General features: G+C 33.6%; 2 protein-coding genes across 7 annotated transcripts; both read right to left on the bottom strand.

The window, feature by feature from the left end:
• Positions 1–474: 474 nt before the first annotated feature.
• On the bottom strand, positions 475–11,877 carry LOC128236606 (uncharacterized). 4 transcript variants are annotated; one of them, XR_008261390.1, is made up of 19 exons: positions 11,731–11,877; positions 11,490–11,590; positions 11,296–11,324; positions 7,403–7,724; positions 7,084–7,148; positions 6,928–7,002; positions 6,695–6,814; positions 6,360–6,482; positions 6,093–6,170; positions 5,764–5,894; positions 5,076–5,162; positions 4,765–4,857; positions 4,511–4,573; positions 4,048–4,246; positions 3,606–3,755; positions 3,223–3,317; positions 2,698–2,774; positions 1,596–2,459; positions 475–1,447 (listed from the first exon to the last, which is right to left on the bottom strand). XR_008261390.1 is itself a non-coding variant. In XM_052951581.1 (18 exons), the coding sequence occupies exons 1-18, from the start codon at positions 11,755–11,757 to the stop codon at positions 2,378–2,380; spliced, it is 1,917 nt and encodes a 638-aa protein (XP_052807541.1). In that variant the 5' UTR covers positions 11,758–11,877; the 3' UTR covers positions 475–2,377. The 4 variants fall into 4 exon arrangements, 2 of the variants coding, with proteins under 2 accessions (XP_052807541.1, XP_052807542.1); XR_008261391.1 differs by having other exon boundaries at positions 475–1,736; positions 2,182–2,459; XM_052951581.1 differs by having other exon boundaries at positions 475–2,459.
• A 1,099-nt stretch (positions 11,878–12,976) lies between these two features.
• LOC128236604 (uncharacterized) lies at positions 12,977–24,041 on the bottom strand. 3 transcript variants are annotated; one of them, XM_052951576.1, is made up of 19 exons: positions 23,941–24,041; positions 23,708–23,757; positions 23,239–23,339; positions 22,826–22,854; positions 22,119–22,563; positions 21,917–21,945; positions 21,656–21,739; positions 21,294–21,413; positions 20,993–21,115; positions 19,764–19,841; positions 19,181–19,305; positions 17,976–18,062; positions 17,717–17,806; positions 17,543–17,578; positions 16,470–16,677; positions 15,791–15,940; positions 15,453–15,547; positions 14,582–14,658; positions 12,977–13,973 (listed from the first exon to the last, which is right to left on the bottom strand). In XM_052951576.1, exons 2-19 carry the CDS (start codon positions 23,741–23,743, stop codon positions 13,895–13,897), a joined length of 1,992 nt encoding a protein of 663 aa, XP_052807536.1. In that variant the 5' UTR covers positions 23,744–23,757; positions 23,941–24,041; the 3' UTR covers positions 12,977–13,894. The 3 variants fall into 3 exon arrangements, with proteins under 3 accessions (XP_052807536.1, XP_052807535.1, XP_052807537.1); XM_052951575.1 differs by lacking the exon at positions 17,543–17,578 and adding an exon at positions 16,881–16,941 and having other exon boundaries at positions 16,470–16,679; XM_052951577.1 differs by lacking the exon at positions 17,543–17,578.
• Positions 24,042–25,194: the final 1,153 nt, after the last annotated feature.

Here is a 25,194-nt window from a genome sequence, read left to right as displayed (position 1 = left end):
TCATGATAGCGTCAAACATTTTAAACTGTTCTTTTGTTGAAAAAATAACCAAATGGTTTTTGGTAACGTTAAATAGCAAAAATAGCTTTTTGAGCTTGAGCTAGCTGCTAGCTTGTCTTGTGCTGGCGTCCATGACAACTGTTGACTAAACACTATACCCTTGTATTTATAAACAGATGTTGTTTTAATTTTTACGAGTGGTGATCGGGAAGTTCGTAGACTATTGCTCGAAAAAAATATCACTATATACTTGGAAAGCTTATATATGTTTAAAGGTTGATATATTTTGTCCACGATGTATTACAGCAAATAACAATAACACAGTAAGGCGTACCCAGAACACGCCATATTACAACAAGCGACGTCATGATAACATCAGAGATTCAGTCACACTTTATTAACGTAATCACAGTGGATTTGAATGCATTTTCTATGTCTCTGTACACCACGAAAGTACCATTTCTCAATATTTCGTAAAAGGCCACGATTTCTAAAAATTATTATTTCAGTCAAGGTTGACCTCCATAATTCAACTAATCAACAATGACTCCTTTCCTTAAAAATACTGTAATTGTTTTATTGACATCACAATTATTGTTCAACGTTCCCTATATGTTGATAATGAATTAAGACTTTATTGCACTTCTGCAGCATTATTAGCAAACAACAATAATGTCAAAAGCACTTGCTATTATGAAGAAGTACAAACAAATTTACATCGATACCATCTTTACTATTATCATCGAAAATAGACTCCCAATCATTTAAAACATTGATAACAAGAAAGATGATAATCAATTTCCTTGCCGCACACTTTTTACATGTCCATATGTTCCACTCAACTGATAACAATACTTTACTTTCGGCTTAACATATGAATACATCTCAAGTTTACTAAAAAAATAATCGCAAACAAGTTTATTAAACTTTTAAGGCTTTAGTAAAATGGACAAGAACACACTGTAGTTGCTTATTATACTAAAACATGTGTAAATAAACCATGATATACAAAAAACATATTATCTAGAGTACAAATACTTGACCGTAAACCAACCTCTGCTTCACTATATCCGGAATTACCTATCTGATATAGAAGTAGTAGTCCTTTTTCCAAATTTCGGTATACAGTTCTCCAAATGTACTAAATAGCGTTATTTCCTATCACATTTCTTATCTTGAAGCTAGAAATATATCGTTTTGAACGTTTTCATCGACATATTTATTGATGTTCAACATAATGTAAGCTGGTTAAAAATACTTAAAAATACACATTAAAATCTGTTTATAGTTTCTTTGATCTGTTCTTAAATGATGCCATCGTCGCATAAATGTAGATCTAAACAAAAGAAGCGTACGTCATCTAAAATTTAACAAAGTACTTGTTTTTCCCAGGAAACGAAAGCGAGAGTGACCCGAAATCTGCTTCCATCTGGGGGTTTTAATCGAGCTATAGTAAATAAATACAAAATATATACCTTGTGAATAAAATATTTTACCAATGTGAATATAAGATTAACAACGATTTCCACAAACTATTGTCATTATAACTCAAATTCACTCATGTCATTTGTTAACTTTTAGTGTGTAATACGCACATGTTTTATGACTTATGTTTTGTTCGGTGATTGATCGACAACTATCAATTCGACCAGCCCCCGTTCAGTCCAAACCAGTCACAAAAGATTTGCTGACAAGTCACAAATCGGTCTCAATCAGTTGAGAGCCTAACGCCGTATCTGTAGTAAACGGTTGCCAATAAAATGCCTATCAATAACTCATAAGTTTTAAAACCTATCGCTTGAAGATCGAAAATCAAACTCTAATTTAAAATATTATTATGGACAGAAGTGGTTGCACCGCCATTGAATAAAATCAGTCGTGAAGAGGTTGAATCCGGGTAGCAATGTAGGTGTGACTGTTACTTCACACAACCATTTGTTTATTCTTTCGTTGCATACTTAGTAGCAATTCGCACACAAAATACATTGATGGCATATTTATTGTCTATTTATATCTTTGTAAATTCAAAAAATAATAATTTACTTCTCCGTTAACTTAAGAATTAGAGAAACATCAAATATACTAAATGATCCCACTGGTACCTATTGCAAAGTTATATCAAGATCATAAAACACTCAGAAAGACATCACTATCCTTTTGTAGTATTCAAAAAAGACTCACAAAGTATGGATCTGAATAAAGTAAAACGTCAGGTGTAAGCCAAGTATCAAACTGAGACGTGCTACAAAACTTCGAAACCGGGCCATGAGATAAGTCCCGTCATGTTGTAAAACGCATAGGTACTAATAAGTCTTTAACGCAGAAGAGTAACATAGTTTTAACGAAGGACTGCTACTGATTCTTTCGCGAAGAGGTTCTACTTATACTTGTTTTTGTTTTTTGTTTGTTTAACGACAGACTGTAAACCCTGTCGAATGACTGTCGGTGTACTATCAGACCTGCAAAACAATAAAACGGTGTTGAACAACAACAAATGAGCGAATTTTCTGCCATGCAAATAACTTACTCATACTATTAGAAATATTACACTAAATATGTTTTGGCATTCGTCCTTATAAATTCATTCCATTTGCGTCGAAAGAACTTCAAATCATTTGTAACAATATTGAAACAGAACACTGTGTTCATCTTATTTCTAATTCCATTTAAGGATAATCAATATTGTTTTGTACTGACACAAGTTGAATTTCCGGTTGCGCAGGGCTTTCTGTCATGTACGAGTATTCTCCTTTGGCACCGTTCTTCCAACGTACCTTCAAACAAAAAATTATATGTGATGTAAAGAGCGAACACAACACAAGACCACACTACCGCGTAACATCGTGCCATCGAAAGTGATAATATAATATTGTAAAAAAAAATTTCACATTTCACAAACGTTGTAAAATAAATAAGTTCAACAAACTTAAGACTCTTTAGATAAATATTTTTTCATAGGGTCGATTTGTTGTTTAAAGATTATGGTGAGGTGGACACTCTAAGCGGCCCCGGCAAAGCATTCACTGTATGTTTTATCCGATGATCCCGAAGGACATGAACATAAATAACTATATTCACCTGATTTAGGAACAACCATACATGCTTTTTCTTCGAACGTTTGACTACGAATTGTTAATAATGTTTACTTAGAAAAAAATATATGTGAGTCCATTGTCTACTATATCATGTATTAACTATATATCAGTAGATGCCGCTTATTACCAGCGCCTTTGGGACCGCACCGGTCATATGAACACGTAATACAACCCCGACACATTGCAAGCCAATATCAGTGTTTGAACTCTTCCATCCTAGGCCTGAAAACGCATTATGCCTGATTTTACTAAAAATAAATCACTTAACTAAGCGTTATATGATCATATTTCGTTTTATTTGATTTCAAAAAGAATTTTTCAACGATTTATCTCATTTTTTAAGTTTAAAACCATAGCCTTTTCATATATAGCCATAACATTTTAGGCTTTTAAATTTGTTCAGCATAAACCCTGACAGTAATCTCGTTAGTGCTTGAAGTATAATATTTGTTATATATAACGACTGTAATCCGGAATACTTCGGAGTACGCCACTGCATCGGCGGATTACCTGGTCTTACTTGGCATCCAACAGCAATAGCCTTTTTTTCCTCAAGTATCCGACCTTCATCAGTTAAAATGACATCATAAGCCCCTCCCATTCCGTATCTGTACAGACAACCGCGTGTGTCCAGCGCGTCCCAAACTACCCACACTTGATCTGTTGGTAATCATTTCTTGAAAAACTATATTTTAATAAGTTAGTCTACGGTATTAATTAATTTGTAGAACAGTGTTTTGATAAAGCTTGGAGGGGGAGGGGGGTTAAAGACCCAAATTAATGTTATTATCTGCGGTGTAAATGAGTTTGTGTATTTGTGAGTGCTTAAATGATAACTGTTATTTTTACACGCCATATTTTATATTACAGTAGATATAAACAATAAAAATAATATCCAACTTATGTCATTCAATCTCCCTGAAATGCATTTTACCTCAATCAGTCAAAGTACCTTCATTCCGATGTCCCACGATGGTTCCCATCCACTTATCGTCGTCATCGCGATATCTCCAGTCAGGGCCTCTAGAAACTCGGGAACCAGGCGCGGGTAAATTAGTTCCTGTGGTCTCCGTGTACTGATCCTGAGGGTATTGAGCGTTTGTAAGAAGTTGTATCAAATCCACTGAATGTTCTTGCATTTCTGTGAATTTCTATTTTTAAACACAAACGACAAAAGTTTGGCCAAAGTTTATAATTTGTAAAACGTTGGATAGGCAGATAGCATCTTTTGGAAAGTTTGTAAGTAGAAGCAGTTTTATTCCGCAACAGACATTAATGGGTAAATATTAACCTTTTAATAAAATTCCGACTTACCTTTGCCTTAACCAAAACGATTAACCAATTTGATTCAATTGGCTGCTAAACAAAATCAAAATTCAAGTAAGGGAGAGTGAATATATTTTACTTAAAACTACCTTTTCCAAATCTTCTCCGCCAAATGAAACTGGATAAACACCACGCAGCAATTGTCCTGCGGCCTAATGATAATTAAAACAGCATCTTTAAAATAATCTCGATATTTATATCTGATCAAATCTAAACAAGTCAAGTATTATAGTGTTTTTTTGTTGATATGTTTCGCGATATAAGTCGACAAAAAGAGAGAATTAACGTTTTCCATATTATGTCAGCAGTTATTTATAGTTCAACGAGATGATAAAAAGAATACCAGTGTGTCGAGCGTTCTTCTAGCTAATTTTTGACCGTCCTGGTGACTGTAAATCTTGCCTTTAACTTCATCCTCCACGAAACTCATAAAGTCCTGAAATGTTCGAATGATTATCAGAAGTTTGTTTTCTACTAACCTGTGGTATCTTTCTTGCATGAAAAGTTGCCGTTTTATTATTTACACAAACCAAAGATTGAAAACGGCTTTGGTACCAATGTTGCATACCACTTTATGAATTCTGGTAATTTCGTGTTATGCATTTGCAATTTATTTGATTTTGACGTGGAAAAACATTTAAAACATCAGCCTACTTGGTTTGTGTGACCAACTGGGACAACACATATTTCCAGCTTATGACCTCTCGTTTGCTCCAAAAGTGAGATGATGCCGTGCTTTGTCTGAAAGAAAAATGAAAAATATACAATTGCTTTTGCAAGTACACGTTGTAAATATTTTGAGGTGTTTTTACTTTTTACTTTAATGTTAGCACAGTGCAATAATTTCTAAAAATAAGCACAACTTCAAATCATTCGTTTAGGCTCATGTTCGATTTTTTTTTATTTATATAAGATAATAAGGAGGAAAATCTTCAGAACCATATATGAGCGAGAGGAAAGATATTATAGCTTATCAAAGAATATACTACAAAATATCGTTATAATGAAAAAAACAATGTTGTCGAATGTTACAAAATAATTTGAACTCCTTAATCAACACAAAACCAGATTTTAGATAAATCTATCTTCTCAGAATTTCGATTCGAAAAAGTGATCGTACAATACGTACATAATTAACAACCACCTATACGGATAAACACTGTATGTAGACGAGTTAACTGTTCGCGTTAATTTGAAAATTTGTTCACAAAGCGTAAACAAATCTAAGCGATTAGACAAAACGATAATATTATTTCCTTTAAGAATAGAATAATAACTTAAAGTGAATATGTTAATCGCATATCGTCTTCACCAAGACCCATATAACTATGCAACATCAAACCTCTTCTAAGTGGACGTTATCTGTCACATCGGGACCCATATAAAGGTCTGTTTCTGTTGGATAACCGTCTGTTAGAATGACAATTCTTGAGGGAAGCTCGATTCCATTCACAACTGCAGCACTGCTCGTTCCTGATCACAAAACAAATCAAGAAAATTTACCACCGTATCTTCTCGCCTTCAGGATATTACTTATTAATACCGTTCTTAATTAACTTGGGAATATTTTGGACAGGTAAAGTTGTTTTAAATTTCATTTCATGTCCAATACTTAAAATCTATATATTTTTTCAAATATACGTTATCTAAGACGTTTATATTCAGCCATACGTTCAAAGATGCCGAGGGCGGCCAAGGACATCAGTAAGCCTGCAGCGAAAGGTGTTGGTCCTCCAAGCGTTATTTGCTCTAAAATAATAACCGATGAAAGGATACATTAATTAAGTCGATGGTTTAAAACAACTTTTTATTCCGTTTATAATTAGAGAAAATAAATGTTTATAACATACGTTAATATATCAAAGCTACTTTTTATTTGGGACATATATTTTACTAAATATGTACGAAATGGGACCTTTTCACAAACTTTCATTTTACCAAATGCAGACTTTAGCACTTGAATATCCCCTGTTAGTTTCTGTCGCACTTTTGTCTCGTGTCCAAACGTTGCTAAGGCAACCAGCTCAACATCAATTCCGCAGTCCAGCAAGCTCGCCAAACCTGTAATATCAGGTTAATTTGAACTATGTTAATGATATAGCAACATAAAAAGGCGATATATTAAAATTAAAGAAGAATGCTTACATTCAATCCAGTCCAAAATTTAAATGATATGAAACTCTACCACTTTTGAATTTATGTTATTGTTTATGACTAATTACAATTGACAAATGTACGGCTTATAAATTATTACGTTGTCGATAACCTTATACCTGACAGAAAATCATTGAAGAAACCATTCACTTGCGCCCAGGCGTCAACCATGCTCTCCGAAATATCAATAAGAACGACATTTCGAATGCCAATCAGATCCGTTCGGATATCAGACTTGCCTGTTATGGATTTGAGAGAATATTCGACAATTGATATGTTGTTACATAAACACGTAAATAATTGCAAGGCAACGAGCTACTTAGATATATCAACAAACAAATTACAACTTTACCTTCGCGCAATGCTAACGCATGCCATTCGTCAAGTCCGGACTTATAGGCCTTTACACGCTGGCGAACTACTTTATCTGAAACATTGCCAAATACAAATAACTCAGCATTGTTATAATCTGCAAGAGTCTAATAATGATGATTGACATAAGCGGTACCTTGGCAACTTCGTGGGTTATCGCTTGACGTTTTATTTCCTGCAAAAGGTGTTCGAGTGTCGATTCTGTAAAAATTAAGAAGACAGGAAATCAACAGTAGCATTTAGTCATAATATGTCAAACTATTGATGAATGTAAAACTAGTTGTACAGTATGTAGTAAAACGTCTTTTACGTGGTCTTTAACAAAAGAACACAACAGAAATATATTAATTTGCTTTTAACTTTCACTTACAGACAAATATGATACCTTGCGCGATCATGAAAGAGATAAAACATATATAAATGTACCTGTAAACAAACAGAAAATACGAATATACCTCTCCTTCTGCAACAATTTTGGTTTGCTGCTGCTAGAAGGTTGTTTCACTACGCAGTTGTTCGACTCTTGACAGGATGTTGGATGACCTGCTTCTGAATGGCTATCAGTGTTATCCGTTCGTGCAGATGTTCTTGTACCATTGGAACAGTGGTTTTGATTACTTCCTGTTGTCTTCTCACTTTGATCTAGCATGTCCGTTTGAAGTTTGTTGAATGCATTTCTGAGGTCCCATAGTTGTGTTTGAAGCTCTTTGCAACGTCTTTCCATTTCTCGGTTTGTTTCATTTAATAGTTCGACCTTGGAGTTTAGCTGTGTTAATGCTGCAATTGTTGTTTTATATCTGTTTGGTGTTCCATTCATGAAATATGTCTATAATTACTGATGAATATAAGGCTCCGCCTAGTGTCTTATGTAATTTTTAGAATTGCTGAAGGCCTTTGTTCATAGCAGAGTCGTATTAACTATCATGAGATGTATATCGTTATTTAAGTATAAAACATTGAAAATGTGTTAATATACAATAAACACCCCAATTCCATAACATGGTGTCAGAAGTAAATTCAACTACTAGTGGGAATGGACGCAATTATATTAAAGATGCACTCTTACTCCCAAATAAGATTTACCAAAATTAATAATATTGTTTTAATATACTAATGAGGTTGAGTACATATCGAAAACAATGATTCTTATGAAGGCTATCTAGTTTAATTTGAAAGAAAGGTACAGAACACTGGGCATTTCTACCTTATGCGACAAGAGAAGATGACAGTAAATCTTTTAGCATTCACCAATCATTTAACATTTTTTTGCGTTTTCAACTATTAAACACACGATCAAATGTCCTTATCAGTAATGAAATTTTCCATACATTTTAGTAAGTGGTTAAAGGTTTATCACTCAACATTTATGTTTGTTATAAACGTGTATGTATTGATTTTGAATAAGAGTGTCACTTTAAAGGGACTGTACTCAGTATGATGAAATAGCGAAAAAAAATTGTCAAAAAGTATGTTCGGTTTTTTAAGCACCAGTTTTCTGAATTAATTCGATTCACAATGAACCAATTTCATCCGCCGGCTACCAAACTGCACAAAGAGGAGAAAGAGGTGTAAATGTTATGTTTAACATATTCTATGGAACAGGATGAACATTTATTCAAAAATTCTGGCCATCGGCAGATGATCAAAATAATTTGATACCGTGTTGGAAAAGAAAACCCTGGACATTTCAAACCAGAAAAGAAAAATATTCATGAAAGGTCAAAGTTCCACTTTCGAAAATAAAGGAAAGGCGAAACGGCCGATTCTTTCATCATGAGTCTTTACGAGTTGACAGAGAGCTGAGAGTTCAACGCATCCTTGAAATCTAAAGAACTCCGTGATGGCATAGTGGTTGAAATTCTCAACAAAGAGTTGTAAAAGAAAATACAGTTATTGGATGAACTTTAAGGAGCGAACTGGTGGCGTCTGTTGGCGTGATCTGGCCAGCCTTAATCCAAACAAGGTTATTGACTTCAATGACATGATGCAGCTTTCACAATACCTCAGTGTTCTCAGTGAAACCGTTGGCACGGTTCGTCGTGAAAATGACCAGCAAAGTGCCAGATATGCCGGACGTCACGGTAATAAAATCGTTTTTCAATGAGCTTCAAAAGTGTTAGTGAATTCCATTAAGTATCAAATATGTATACTTTATATTTCAAAAGCAATACAAATAGGGACCAAAACGACCACTATGAAAATTGTGACCAAAATCAAAAAACTACTAGTTAGGTTAACTCTTGCCGAAGTCTGAAAAATCACTAAAGACATGCAAAATGATGGTGTCATAGAGAAAATAACGGAACCGACAACCTGGTGTGCACCCATGGGACCAGTCGCTAAGCCGAAAGGAACTGTCAGTATTTTGTTGATTTTAAAAAGCTAAACAAATCGTGGAGGAAAAGGAAAGGAATTTGATACCAAACTTTGACGATGTTTCATCCAAGCTCGTGAACATGACAGTAGCGACTGCTTTCTATCAGATGAACGCATGATGACAGCTCGCGATTTGACATTTATTTCGCCATTTGGTCGATATGTATTCAAACGCGTTTCGTTCGGGATCAGGTCAGCTCAAGAAATATTTAAACGAAAACTACGTGAGCTATTAGGTGGTCTGCAAAGTGTTAGTGCAATTATAAATGACCGTGTTGTCCTTGGTAAAGCGTAAAGAAGTATGATATATATTTAAGTGGAGTCATGTCAAAGATCGTTAACTCGGAAGTAAATTAAACAAAACAATATCTGTTCAGAAATAACTTAATTGAATAGTTTGGCCATATGATCAGTGAAAAAAGGTCAGTGTTAATCCCCAAAAGGCCAAGCAGTAAACGACCTTAGTACGCAAAACAATGTCACGGAATTGAGACACGTGATAGGGATGATTCATTATATAGGAACATACACAACAAATGTATCCACAGTTACACGGCCAATGGCTGAATTGTGAAGACAAAATATGAGTGGCAATGAGGCATCCCCCATGGAAAGCCTTCCGAACTTTTAAAGATTTGTTAACAAATGTAGAAAAGAATTACGCGCAGATTGAGAAAGACGTGGCCGCCTCGGTATGGGCGTGCGAAATTATTGAAAATATCTTGTAGGGCAAGATAAATGTGTCCATTTTCATGACCATAAACCGTTGGTATCGCTAATTAACAAGCAAGACATTGAACAAGCACCTTTTAAATGTCAGAGGTTTCTCATGCGAATGTGAAAATTTAATCCTATATGCAATTATATACCTGGTAGAGTTATGGTCGTGTCAGATATGTGTCTTCTATGTTCTTGAATGAATTTGACAAAACTTTATTGAATGAAAGTCAAAAGTCAGAATAAAACAAGACAATAATAAAAAGTGGGAAAAACAAGGAACTGTTACGATTTCATTTCGAGGGAAAAGAGCATACGTTGTTGATTGAACAAACACAAGAAATCAAATACAACAAATTCCGAACAGTGAATTTCGTTAACAATGACAGATCAAACGAAACAAAGTAAATATTGAATCATTATTCCCTCTCAACTATCCCGGGAAACTTTAAGTAAACAGACCGATAAAGTACATACATATCCACTTACATACATAACTTGATCTGGGAGAGAAGTTCAAATACCAATGCGATATGGGAAGTATGTTTTAACTTAGATGTAATGACATTAAGATTAAGTTGTACAGCCTCATATAAGAGACTAAATGCCTAGTTAAGAAATGTAACCACTGGCAGTTTCGTTATTTATAGATCAGAAATTCACAAGTGTAATCATTGTTGTCACTTACTCCCAATTTCATAACATTATTTTTTTGTTATTTCATTTTTGTAACGTATCGTATGAAATAAGCCGAATATGTGTCCGCACCGTGCAGATGATAAAAAAACTCAGTATCGAATCGTTTTCTTATTAAAACATACATTAGTTATGTAAAATTGATAGTACTATTTATAAACATTCTTTCAAGGTTATTACGAGAACACAAAAATAATATTCTTTCTTGTCGATCAAAACATTTTTTTTCAAATCGCCTTCGCTAAATAAAAGATTTTGTGTTAATGAACATTGCAGGCCAGTTGTCGAAATTGATGGAGGAACAGCTCGAAAATAATTAAAGGCAGAGTAATGGGCTATGCTAATCATGTGCGTAGTCTCCATTGCGAAATGTTTTCAATATTCCATTTGAATATATTGCATTTTCTTTTTTAATTATGGCCGGGTTTAATTTGGCTTGCCTCGACCACGCCGAATATCATACTGAGGGCGAAACCAACTATGCTATGACAAGAACTCGAAAAAAACGAGCTAAATATAACCATGTTTCTTATAAAATTTAAAGTGACATTATTGATACCTGTTTTTGCATCTCGTAAAGCATCAGAACTGAAAATAGGACACAAAACATGAATAAAGTTGTTAAACATTTATGTGATAAAATCTTCAAATATACATCAAAATATACCATTAGCGAGTCAGAGAACTACTTGATAGACATTTCAGGAAAACCTGAAGGTAACATCAGGTTATAAATAACATATAAGACTTTACCATGGACATAGATCAGGTAGAGTGTTGAGCTCTTGTACCCCCTGTAAGATAACCGTTGACATCTTTCTTGTCTCATCAGCGCTTTGCAGAATCTCATGGACCTAAATTAAAAAAAAATGATGGACAAGACAACTTGGCCCATACATGTACAAAACAGCATGAAGGTAGACCCTTCGTTTTTAATAGAAACATTTACATTAAACGGTTAACGAAAGCAAGAACGGGTGCACCCAAAATTTACCTTTTCCTCCATATTAGTTTCCTCCATTAGATTTAGCAGCAAACAGAAAGTATGTACCCTTATTGTTTTTAAACGTGTAAGTCGTCCAAAAGGAAAGTTGTATTTTGTTTATTTCCATGTATATATCCTATCATTCTTTTTCAAGAAGAAAACACCGGACAACAATGAACAAATGCACAGGCATAACACGCAAACATGCTTTGAATAATAAGTTGTTTACTTGTTAAACCCAGCTATACCTTTATCAGTTCACAACCCTGGTTTCATTGCATGGTGCAAACTCTCCTGTGCAGTATGTATTTGCTTATTGTGCATTAAAGCTGTTTTTAAAACAGATTGGCTGTTATATTCATTGAGCTGATATTTGACCGATGATTACAGACTCACGAGGGAAATACATACTGGGTTCAAACTACAACCGGTCACAGAATCCTGATTTTAAGGAAGGGTAATCACTTAAATAATGCTTAAACTAGTGTTTGATCAAGGCATCGCCTTACATCCTATGCGACCGTGATTAATGGGAAGGGTTCGCTGATGTCCTACAAGGTTTCAGAGGGGCCGCAGCAAGTGCTGTCAACAGGTACATCAAACATTGGTTGCGGTTCGGTATCAAAGTGTTTTCTGTTTCCAAAACTACTTCGATCATTCGCCGTTGGTTTTGCAATTCGCAACGTCTAAAAATATACTTCTTCTTGAATTACGTCATCATCTTGCTATTCAAATGGTAATATCAACGATTTTTTGCAGGCTAAAAACCGCATCTGTTCTGATGTCAACATCTTGAGAACTTGCAAATATTCTTTTTCTAAAATACACATTTCTGTATGAGTATTTTTGATATTTTATAACTGTTGTAAAGAGTTGCCGATAAGATGCCGATCAATCATTGACAACCTGCAAAACTTAACTCTTGGAGATCGAAGATCAAACTCTTATTCTATATACGGGCACATGTTGTTACATCGGTTTCAGCAATCGCCATTCAATGCCAATGAAATCAGTCGTCAAAAGTTTGATCCCATTCACAATGCCTTAACACAACCATATGATGACAGTTTCTACTTTTCGTTATTCTTCTTGCATAAAAGTATGATTTAACAAACAAAAAACAGTTTTGACGTATTTACGGTTTATTTATATCTTTGTAGATAAACATAATAATTGTATGAGTTTTATTGTTTGTTTGAAGGCCAAGTTTAAGCCCTTTTTAAATGACCCTCCTCCCACCCCCCCCAAAAAAAAAAATAATAAAAAAAAATATATAAATAAATAAATAAAAATAAAATAATGATAATTATAAGTATTATTATCCGTGTATAGTTCACAATTTCTCTGTATTGATTTGTATTACCTTGAGCAAGAGTGTCATGCGGTGCAGATCTAAATGTTTTATTATAGAAATGGACAATACATTTTGTCTTTTAGTTGTTGTTGCTTTTTTTAATTAATTATAATACTATTATCATAAAGCCTTAGAAATAAGAATAAGAGTAATGTCATATATTATATGAATAGCCCCTTAATATGATTTAACCATGTTGCTTCACAAATTAAATATAACAATGGTGACCATGTGTTTAAAGTGCATTTAAATATACATGTTATAGAACTATCTAAAAACCTATCACGTTTATTTGTTGACTACTTATTTCCAAACGGTATAATTAATAAATACGTAAGGTATGCATATTATTTTATGTATAAGTGAGACAATGAGATGATCCACTTTAAAACTGTCAACTCTAAATGGCCCCTACTGTGACAACAGTACAATAAACAGGAGATGCACGGCAAGGGAATATCATGCTAAACATTCCTTAAACTAGGTCTTAAAGAGGTAGTGAACATAAGATTATCCGAAATTATCATGTGATAATGTTATTGCAAAGTGTTAACATGATTATTGAACACCATTAGAGAGACAACAATTTCCTTTTTGCACTTTAAAAAATAAGAGACAACACAGGGTATAAATTTGTATGCATTTCAACATTTGGAAACCGGGCGACAAATAAAGCTCCAACACAGCAAGTTTAAGACGCATATGTATTACTCAGTATTACTAGTTCTTTGACGCAGAAGATCTACATATTATTTGAAACAGGAGTATAACGACCGTCTTGACACAGGAGGGCTACAACTTCTTTGCGCACAGGTGCTACTAATGTTTGTTTTTGTTTCTAACTTGTTTATTGACAGGCTTTAAATCCTGTGGTTTGTTTGCTGGTGTGCCATCAATCCTGCAAAATATAAAACAGTGTTCTATAAAAACAAGAGTACCTACAAAAATATCGTATGCTCTAAAAAAAAAAAAAGCTAAATACACGTAGCATTTTCTGGCATTCATTTTTTATTACAATATGCTTCAAAAGAACTTCAGATAATAAGTAATATTAAAATGATATTCTTATTCAAAATCAGTACATACACATGTATAACAAACATAAAATTTAAGTGATAAACCTTTTACTACTTACTAAATAATGCCTTTATGGAAAATATTCCTTATTGATAACACAATTGTAACCGTGTATTTAATAACTGATCACGCACAATATTAAAAGATTGGTGAATGCTATACGATTTATTGTGGTCTACTATAGTCTCATCAGGTAGAAATATTGTGTTTTCTGCAACTTTCTTTCAAATTAAACTCGGTATCCTTCATAAGAATCATTGTTTTTGACATTAAATCATCCTTTTTGGTAAATTAAAACATTTGGTTTTATTGTGGTAAATCTTATTTCAGAGTAAGAGTGCATCTTTAATTAAACACAATATTGTGTTGATCTTATTTCTTCTTCAATGTTTAAAACCAGTTTTGGTATCAGTATTATCTTATACTTACACAAGTTGAATTTCCGGTAACGAAAGACTTCCTGTCATGTACGAGTATTCTCCCCTTGCACCTTTCTCCCAACGTACCTTCAAAGGAAATGAAAATGACATAGTTATACATGTATCTTCTTAGACCATTTGGCTACAAATTGGACATTAAATTATAAATTAGAGATTACAGAGAGAAAACTAGACGAATTTAAAGGCAAGAAATCGAATACTCGGCTTAAAAGCTTCAAGAGTTGAGATTTGTTTTTTTATCATTATTTCAATGAGGGTAAACAGAAGTTTAAGAGACATATTATATCAAGGGAGCGCATGTCCCCCACCACCCGGATGGCAACCAGAGTCATTTCGCATTAAATGTCTGTGAGACGACTTAGGAGATATGTGGAAATGTTCCATACATGTAATGTTGGTATCAGGTGGGTAATCGCCCTCTCTGAGGTCATAATTGTCTGCATATTCCTGTAATCTGAGCGTTGCAGTAAGCGCTAGACTTGTACCCTGTTATTCTTATTGTGAAAACGACAGGTATGCACGTGAATATGTAGCGATTGTCAAGCACAGTGCCTTCGCTTAACAAGGGGAAATTACCACTGCGTTTGACCAGCGTTCAATGTCAATAAAAAAGAATCAAATACGTTTGTTGTTTTCCGTTATCTGGCTAAAATTTCTTTATGAAAATATACATGTGTTTAATATCGATGTTTTATCTATCCATGGACTTCCTTACAACCTACTCTAAGGAATGTTGCAAGAAAAGTGTTACTGATATCTATTCCAATTTACTACAATCAAAATGTTATCCATAGCCACTTAATCATTGACCACAATAGTGTGATTAAGATATATATCAGTATATCAATGTCGCTTATTACCAGTGCCTTTGGGACCGCACCAGTCATGTGAAGACGCAAAACAACACCGACACATTGCAGGCCAATATCTGTGTTTGAACTCTTCCATCCCAGGCCTAAAAATGTATTATGCCTGACTTTATAAAAAGATAAGTTTACTATTCATAATATAATTCAAATAATGTCATAAATTTGAACTAATTGGAAACAAGTATTTTATTGAACAATTCCTTCATTTGTAATTTTAAATGAAAATAAAATCTCTGGAAGAAAACCTTATAGGAATGTATTGCAAGGGTTACAAAAAAAAATACTTGTTCAAATCGTCTGTAAAAGGGAACCAGAATCAAGAAATAAACCTGGTTTGACATGGCAGCCTACGGCCATAATTTCACCGACGTCAAGACGCCGTTGTTCGTCCACTAAGATGACCTCATAAGAACCACCTTGCCCGTAGCGATAGTGGAACAGGTAGGAGCCCGGTGTATCCCAGTCCACCCACACGCGTTCTAATGATTGATATGAATACATGACAAAACATACACTTTTGACTGTTCAATTAAAATAGAACATTGCATGTAAAAATATTATGTTCAATCTTATGAAAAGCAAGTTTTGCCGAGTACACATTATTTCATAATTGTTCCGTAAATGGTTGAATAGCAATAGCTGTCTTGTAACAAGCATGTCAAGCCTAGCTTATGACGTTTTGATTCATGTGCATCAATGGAATATTGGTGAGGATTTCCGTATACGTTTATGTCGTAACGCCCGTCAGTATTTTCTAATGCATTGATGTCGTCTTCTCTGGCTGTATCTAAGTCCAATAGTAATAGACATCGTCTGATAATATTGCGGATGTAGTGGTTTACATTTGGACTTTTTCAGGTAATTTAAAATAAAATGTATTGTTTAAAGTACACCAAAATCATTTTCTTAAATGGGTTCACATTTCTTTGCAACGCACGACCTCTTGCCATGTAAAATGCAGTTTTAAGTTTTACTTTATAGTGCTTGCATTTGCTTGTTGAGACTTACGTCCATCATCGCAATGTCCAACGATCGTCCCTGCCAGCCCTTGGCTGTGGTCCTCCTTGTAAGGCCAATCTGGGCCTCTTCTTACTCTTGACCCCTGGACGGGTAAATCACAGTACGACTTCTCCTTGTAAGAATCACGATTGTCACTTGGGTTTTTTATTAACTTTTCTACGGATATCGATTTCCGTTTTATTTCTTTTATGTCACTCTGCAAAAGATGAGGTTAATCGTTTAAAATGTATAAGTTACATGCACGTTTTTGGTATACAAAACAGCTTAAACAGCTTAATATAATAACATGTTCAGAATGTACTTTTAGATCAAGATAAGTTTGTAGTATCGCGTCTTAAATCACACTTTTAACCTATAATAAGCATATGTTAATCTAAACTTGATTTGCCCGACGTTCCTTGTCTCTTTCTGACAAAGAGAGTGAAGGTAACATGAAACCGCCAAGAGGACCACACTGACGCTGAAGTTCAAATAGAAAATCAGATAGGTTTGGTTTTGCTAAGATTTATGATGGAAAATGTTCGGATTTATAAAATTGACATTTAACCTCTTCGCGTGATACTAACGACATTGAAGTTGCACTTGGTAAAAAAGGGGAGTACTAACAAATAAACAGAATTTGTCATAGGACAGTATTTCATATTTTGGCATCAACTGTTTTAATCTTATAAATGTTTGTTTGTAGCCATCTCCAGCTCCACCCCTGCAGTCTATTAAATAATTCTAATATCCATAAACCTTTCTCTTATACTAAAGTGTGATAACTAGTCACACTTATTATTCATAAGAAATATTAGCTATAATGATGAAATCTTATTTACAATTTATATATTTTGTCACTAGGTTTTAATTTGGTATTGTAGTACATCATATTAAATTGCAACGTTTTTAATGAAAACCTTTTTTGTATTACCATGTATAATGTTTGTATTATTGAATTGCGTGAAGAGTGATGACCAGTCATAATCATTATTCATAATCATTATCTTTGATATTTGTATTCTCAGTTTTATCTCTAGTTTACACACACTATGAAGTAACCCTAATATAAACATATATACCGATTGGGCTACGTCGACAAATGAGTGTAAACGTATCTGTAACAAAAAAAGGTCAGATTGCAAATGGTGCATGTTACTCACAAATACATGTACATTTTCGCTTTCATACAATCCTACTCAAATGCAATACGGCGGTTTCTGGCATGGAAAAAAGTAACAAGATATAGATCTTACCGTCAGCAACGTTCTCTTTGACATCTGATTGCCATCCTGGTGTGAAATCACCTTTCCATTAACAACTTCTGCCATCAGGTTGATGAACTCCTGCAATAGTAATTAATACAAAACAAGCATCAGCTTTAAATTACCGAAAATAAGGATCATTGAACATTTTAAATGAATATGACAGTATGTAAAAACGATTTATTGTATATCCTTAATTGCACTGTGTAAAATAGTTGAGGCAAAAAAGTTGAGCTGGGTTTTTACTTACACGGTTAGCCTTACCAACTGGAACAAAGAAAACATCTAAGTTGAACTTCCTTGCCTGTTCCATTTCATTTATCACTTGACTTCTGATCTGAATATATGTAAAGGCATAACTAAAAGAGAGCAATTTGTAAAAACAGTTGTATTACAAGCATGTTGAATCAAGGCCATTTAAAAATTAGCGACAACATTTTTAACTTTGAACCAGTAAACGTTGCCAACAATAATTATTTGATTGGAGAAAAAAGGTTGCATATGTTAAAATAACGATATTTTTGGAAATAAAAATAATTTAACTTTTAATCGAAAAAATGTTATCCTGTTCTCAAACGGTTTCTTGAGCTTGAAACAAATTGCAGACGGAAACAACTGCTCGAACATAAATTTGATGTTAAATCATCTATCAAATATTTTTTAAAACTGTATAACTTTACTCCATCCACGTTTAAGATTTGTTCAACAACCAAGCGTGGTCTTCACTCCGTTTTCAAGCGAATCAGACTAATCTCTGTCAGTGAGGGTGATTGAAAACCCATGTATCATGAAACAAACTCTAAAACTTGGAAAACTGTTTAAAATCCAATGTTATTTCACTTTTGTTTTCCTCACACGTTTATCCTTCAATAAATGGCGAAAAGTTTAATTTGGTCATGCATTCATGCACTGTTCAATTCAAAAGTACTTTCGTGCATTGCTTATTTTTATTTTGTACACAGATGCATTAAGAAAAGTCCATAGATGGTAGCGGCGTAGCAAACACTCTTTTAAATAATTTCGAAAATGAGCATAAAAGAATGAGAAAATGTGTTGGATTCGGTGTAAGATTAATTGTAATTAATTTCACAAGAAATCAAAGAAAAGTATATTTTCACTTACGGATTCGCCATTAGTAAAAACATGCTTTTCTATGACACTCGTGAAATGAAATACGAACTGAAATACACTGAAATAAAAAAATATCCACTATGTATTTGGCATTATTTTGAGGTTTTTATATTCTTAATATCTAAACTTTTCATTGCAAATATTTGTTTTTAATTTGTTTCAGCTATTTTTATAACATAACACATGAAGAAAATCTTCAAAGTCATGTTTTCAAATAACTTGTTCAAGTATTAAAAAAATGGACATAATTACAATTAGCAAACTGTACATATATAATTATAGACTAACTTTATGTACATGCAATTGGTATTAACGAACCCTTGCCTCATCTAATTTTGAAGGAGTAGCTTCATCGGGTCCCATGTACAGAGATGTATCAGTAGGTTCGCCATCCGTGATAATAATCACCCTTGTTGGCACTACCATGCCATTCATAACACAGACTTGTTCTGCAAAAGTTAAACAGTGCGTTTTTCTATCTATATCAAGACGGACCAGACACGAAAAAGTGTTATATATGTTAATAATGTACGTCCGTAGCACAACACTTTATACAATATGAAGTTCTAGATGTGGAGCTTTGTGACGTATGTTCAAGTTTCTGCTTATACATGTCCACTACATTACTGATTTCTAAAAATAAAATAGTAAGCCTATTTAAGGGTGCGTTGAAAATGGTGCTGCTATGGTACATTCTTGATCAAACTGATACTTCTATATCGATACTGTCCAGCATGTAATGACATTTGGTTACAATTCGCTCGAATGGTATGTTGATTTGAAACATAATATCAAATAAATATGGATGGTGGTTTTAAGAGAATACAAATGTAAATAAAATCATTTTAATACATTGTATGCAAATATAAACTGCTAAACGATTAGGAAAAAAACACATTTTATTTACTATTAGACGATCCAGCCGCCGCAAACGTCATCATTATTCCTGCCGTGAGTGGCGATGGTCCGCCTACCTTTAGTCGGCCTGCAAAAAGAAGTTTCTTATAAGGGTATAGTCTTTTACTTTTGACATTCATACTGAATGTGTTTCTACCAACTGTTATTTCAGTTTACTTTTATATATTACTTCTCCGACGTATTTATAGATCAGGATCAAATAAATTTGAAAACTAGAGAAAATATCTATGTCCATTTTACAAGAGAAACTCAATACAATCCTATCAATTGAAAAAAAAAAACAAATGTGTGCAGTTAAAGCGAATGTATGGACATAAATGTAATTGAAAACATCTTAAAGGTGTCAGTAATCATATTTTTTAGGGCCGGCAGCGATGCAAAAGTGGGTGGGGAAGGTCGAAACTAAAACGTTTAAAATAAATTTGTTTTATTAAGCTTTGAGGAACGATCATTTTGGGGAGTGAAACATTTATTCTTGGCGCCATGTTTTGTGTTAGTTAGGAGTTAAACAAATTTTACTAAAAAAATATTTTAACAGATTTTTTATCATAAAGCATTCACATTATTACAGAAAGGTCTGTCGACATTAATACTTCGGTTTTATGTCATAATGCCCCAGACTACATATTCAACAATGTCTTCAGAGATCTTGAGGATATATTGCCAAATAAGAAAGTTATTTATAAAAGTAATGAAAGTTCGTGGATGAAATTCATTTCCGGGTTACGAAAATGCATATATCTTTTTTAAAACAGCTGCAATCAACACAAAGCCACAAGATTTGTCTCACAAACACATTCTTAATGTATTAAGACATTCCCTGGAAAACGTAAATGCTTTTTGATTGAAAATCTGATGAAATATTCTTTAGTAACTCCTAATTACAGCTTTTCATGATGCATCGGATAAATGAGTCATGCTTGTTAAATATTAAGCCTCAAAACTAAAAAGAATTTAACTTTTAAAAACATTTAAAATGTCAGTCCTTCAATCGAATTTTGCATCGCTGCCGACCCTTAAACACATTTTATTAAACAGATATCTCAAACATCAGATTGCAACCGTGTGTATCATAAATAAACGGATACAATCGAAATAAGAGCTTAAAATGGTTCCCTCCGAGATTAGCAACCTAAGAGTGATGTATTATATACTACTCATCACGTGTGTTGTTGTTTTTGCTTCATAACCTATGGAAAACAACGATGGTAGACATACTGAACGCCGTTTTCAAACTTCTGTATTTGTTCGTCAGCCTTTGTTGTACTTTGGTTTCATGTCCGAACGTAACTAAAGCAACGTGTTCTTGTTGCAGACCTTGACTTGCTAAAACCTCTAAACCTGTTTGAAAATAAAAGCATCACTAAACTATCAACCGTTTCTTTATAAATAAAGTTTTACTAGTAAATCATTTTTTTTAAATAAACAGAAGTAATTCCAAGGAAAACGTAAATAAAATGGCCAATATTGAATTAATTATAGACTGCAATAAGATATTTTCATTATCCCACGCACATACCGGATAAATAATCGTTGAAGAAAGTTGCCACATGCGGCCATGTTTCTTCCATACTCTCAGAGATATCCAGCAATACAACGTTATGGACGCCTCCAAGATCTTTAATTCCAGATGCTTCCCCTATTCACAATTTAAAAAAAGGGAAACGAAGAAATAATTATACTGAAACATCAGCATTGCCGTTTAGAAAGTTCCGTACATTTCTGAGCAAATCATATACAGTGCTTTTATATTACGATAACAGTACCTTAATGCGCTCGCAATCTAATTGAAATCATATCCTAAAACACATTAGGTTTCACACGCAATGTAGGAAGATCGAATACTTTAGTACTATAAATTAGTCGGTTTAAATAATTTACCTTCTAACATCTCTTGACGCATGAGGTAATCCCACTCCATCTTTCCTAATTTGCGGCCCTGGTATCTTTGACGAACAATTTCCACTTAAAGTAATGAATTGATAATTAATATCATTAACTGACGCAATCCAATATACTCTTATAAAGCGGCAGAAGCCAAATTGAAATGGACCTTTTCAACAAACACAAACAATTAAATGGGCATATCCAATCCTTGATACACGCGTTAAATGTTTTATTACTTTACATATTAATGATTACCTTTACCTCGAGTAGAAGCCTCGCTGGACCTGAAGTAAACATTGTGGAATGTTTTAAAACTGTGATTCAAGAAACTAATTTATTAAACAAATGTTTGTAAAAGAATCAACGCTAAAACAGTACACTACACTAACAGTACCTGAATAGATTAAGGGTAATTCCAATATTTTTTTAAATCACGCTTGCACAATATAATCAGTACCTTTCATTTCCTGACACCTGATCATTTTTGTGTTCTGCTGATGCAAACGGGTTGATTTTTGACATGGTGTTAGCAGTTTTCTTTTCATGTCTAAGTGTTGTGCCGCCTTCATTTTGGATATTAAGAGGTGTTTTGCTTTGATGAGAGACGATTCCTGGGATGGTATTACGTTCATTCTCTATGAATAGTTCAGTGTCATCTTTAGTGTGGACTGTAATATCAGTAGAAATATTAGCAGCACCTTTGCTCTTATTTTCTAAAACAGACACATTTTCATCGTTCGCAACAGAATCATCAGCACTATTTAAACGTGTTAAATCATTTTGTAATAATGTCAAACTACTGTTTAGCTCTGAAACTTGTGTCTTCTGTTCTGAGCATCGCCGTTCATTCTCCGTGTGGGTGTCTTCAAGGTGTTGGATTTTAATCTGAAGTCGACCAATTTCTGAAATTAATTGTGTGCTGCTTTATGTTTGATTGCATACTTAAAAAACCTTTCTGGAAGGTTATCTCTATAAATAATGCCATGGGAACTACAGGGTCATGACAAACAGCCAAGCGTTTAACTACGAACTTAGAGCAATGCCATATTGCACACACGACGTTACAAAGCAACCAACAGAGATCGCATAAACATTAATAATTCGTTATCAATAAATTGAAAGGGTTACTAAAATTAAAAACGCTATCTTAATTTAAATTCTTACCTTCTTTCGCCTGTAATACTTCATCTGTGCTAAAATAGAAGCCAACAAAGCATGTGTAAGGTTTCATCTAATCATCCAACAGTAATTTGAAATAGTCATACCGAATGGTTATCTCCTACATTATTTTCAGTCGATTTCCAGACATAGGTATTTTTGTTTTTCTTTTCGTAAAACTATTTAAAAGGTACTTGACTCATATGAATAGAAGATCAAACCGTTTTAGAAAGTACTTTATATGAGACTGTCCCCACACAATCGTCCCCTTACCCTTCCATTGTAAACGTTATTCAGTGTCCTATTTACGGACTACTTGGGACTCAAATTCCCTACGCAGAAATTCGGGTATAATATGAGGGGTTTTTTTTGCTACGGAAGGTGGGGGGGGGAGTATACCCTAATATATGTAACCTTACCAAGGGCATATGTGTGGCCTTTCCAGAAGTTCATTTAGACGTCTCAATATATCTACACACATCTCTCTTGATTCCGTAATTTGACGATGGGTGTCTGAAAACTATTAAGAATGCTCTTTATATCCTAACTTTATTATGACGTTTATATGTAATGAAATAGTGTCTTTAAACTCTTTGTGCACGATGTGTTAATTTTAGTATTTAAGATGCCTTGAGTTTTAATCAGTCATTACAGTGATATTGTTCATTGTTACGGTTCATTGATATTGTTCATTGATACGGTTCATTGATATTGTATGTGATATTTTGTCGAAGCGATTTACTTTTAACGTTTATTGAGTGAATATGTTTAAAAATATATAATAAAACAGTTCGCCACAAAACCCCAAGTACATCAATACGTTATTGTCGTAATCATTATCACGAACTAATTCCAAATCAATCATAAACATAAACAAGGTGTAATTACCCGAGTTTTCAATCGATCGATCTCACCCATGTCCATGTTCTTCTCATTGACTATATATAGAATGTGATCATAACACAATTTTTATAAATAAACATACATGTACATGTCAAGGTTTCGAATAAAGAAAGTTTAATGTTGAGTTCAACTGATTATATTTCTTCACCATTGTTCATTTTATATTGCATATTTTATGTAAACTTTTATTCCATAAGTAGTAAAATAAAACAACTTACTGAATACACTTTAATAAAATTATCCCTAATTGGAAGTAAATCGTGTAGGAAGGTAGACAATCCAGGTGTTCAAAACTATTCCGGTTCACGTTAAGGGCGACCATCTAGTAGTGCTACAATATCCTGATGAGTGTTAAGTTATGTTTCGTAGGTCGCGTAGCAAGAGAAGAGAGACATTTAATCCCCCGTTCAGTGAATGGTATAAGGTCTGACAAGAATTATGTTACATAAGTTGCCAAATATCCAATTAATTCATAATAATATCTATTTTATTTACGAATTGATTGTTCAAAACCTGTCAATGTCAGTATATAGTTCTAAATGTAACGTACGTTTGTGCTTTCTCTATGAATTGTGTGTGTAGATATACAATTTCCAAGTTTTATAGTGATATTTATAAAATATATGTTACTCGCTTTAACGGAAAACATTTACAAAACGGAAATTTAGGGAACCTTAGGGAGATTACTAAATCTTGAAATGTACTCATTTAAGATTCTTACCGGACTCATATTTAATTATCTTAAAAAAGTGTTTGGTTAAATACTGCAGGGAATCATTGTATATAAAAGACTTCAACAATGAAATTGTTATTTAATATTCAGCCTTAATTAATAGACATACTTTTTTTGAAATTATAAGACTTATTTTTTTATATTTATTTAACCGACTATAATATTTTTATGAATAAATTATTTTCTCACCTAACTCAGTCGTATACAAAACCTCATATATGCAGAAATGCCAATAACATTAACTCTTATGAGTTATGTCTCTTTTACGACTGAAAAAAAACACCATCGGTGGCCTTGTTCAGCGGCGCTTTTGTTTAGTTGAATACTTTTAATAGCTGAATTGTAGTGTTTTAGTAGGCTTACAATATGCTTTTATATGCACACGTAATAAATACCTCTAATTTTATTCGCTAAATTTTAGAATTGTTATACTGAACTTACATTACTAGAATTGTTATGCTTCATTTCAGCCCTGTTCGTTGGTCGAGAGACTGTCAAGTTACAAACTGTTGTACAAAGGCAAAGAATTGTATCCTTTAACAAAATCATGTACGTAACAGGACGTTACCACATTACCACATTACCATTGTACGCTTATATTGTGTTGCAAACTAAATGTCTCTCGTAGCAAACTACTATGCGCAATTCTTTCCCAAATATTGTTTGATTTCTAAATATTAAGAACCCTTAAAACATTGTGTTGCCAAAACGGCCGAGCTCGTAATTCTACTTTAAATAG

Source organism: Mya arenaria, chromosome 6, assembly GCF_026914265.1.
Source record: "Mya arenaria isolate MELC-2E11 chromosome 6, ASM2691426v1".
NCBI lineage: Eukaryota > Metazoa > Mollusca > Bivalvia > Myida > Myidae > Mya > Mya arenaria.
The sequence above is the reverse complement of the archived record's forward strand: the minus strand, read 5'-3'. Positions and strand labels throughout refer to the sequence as shown.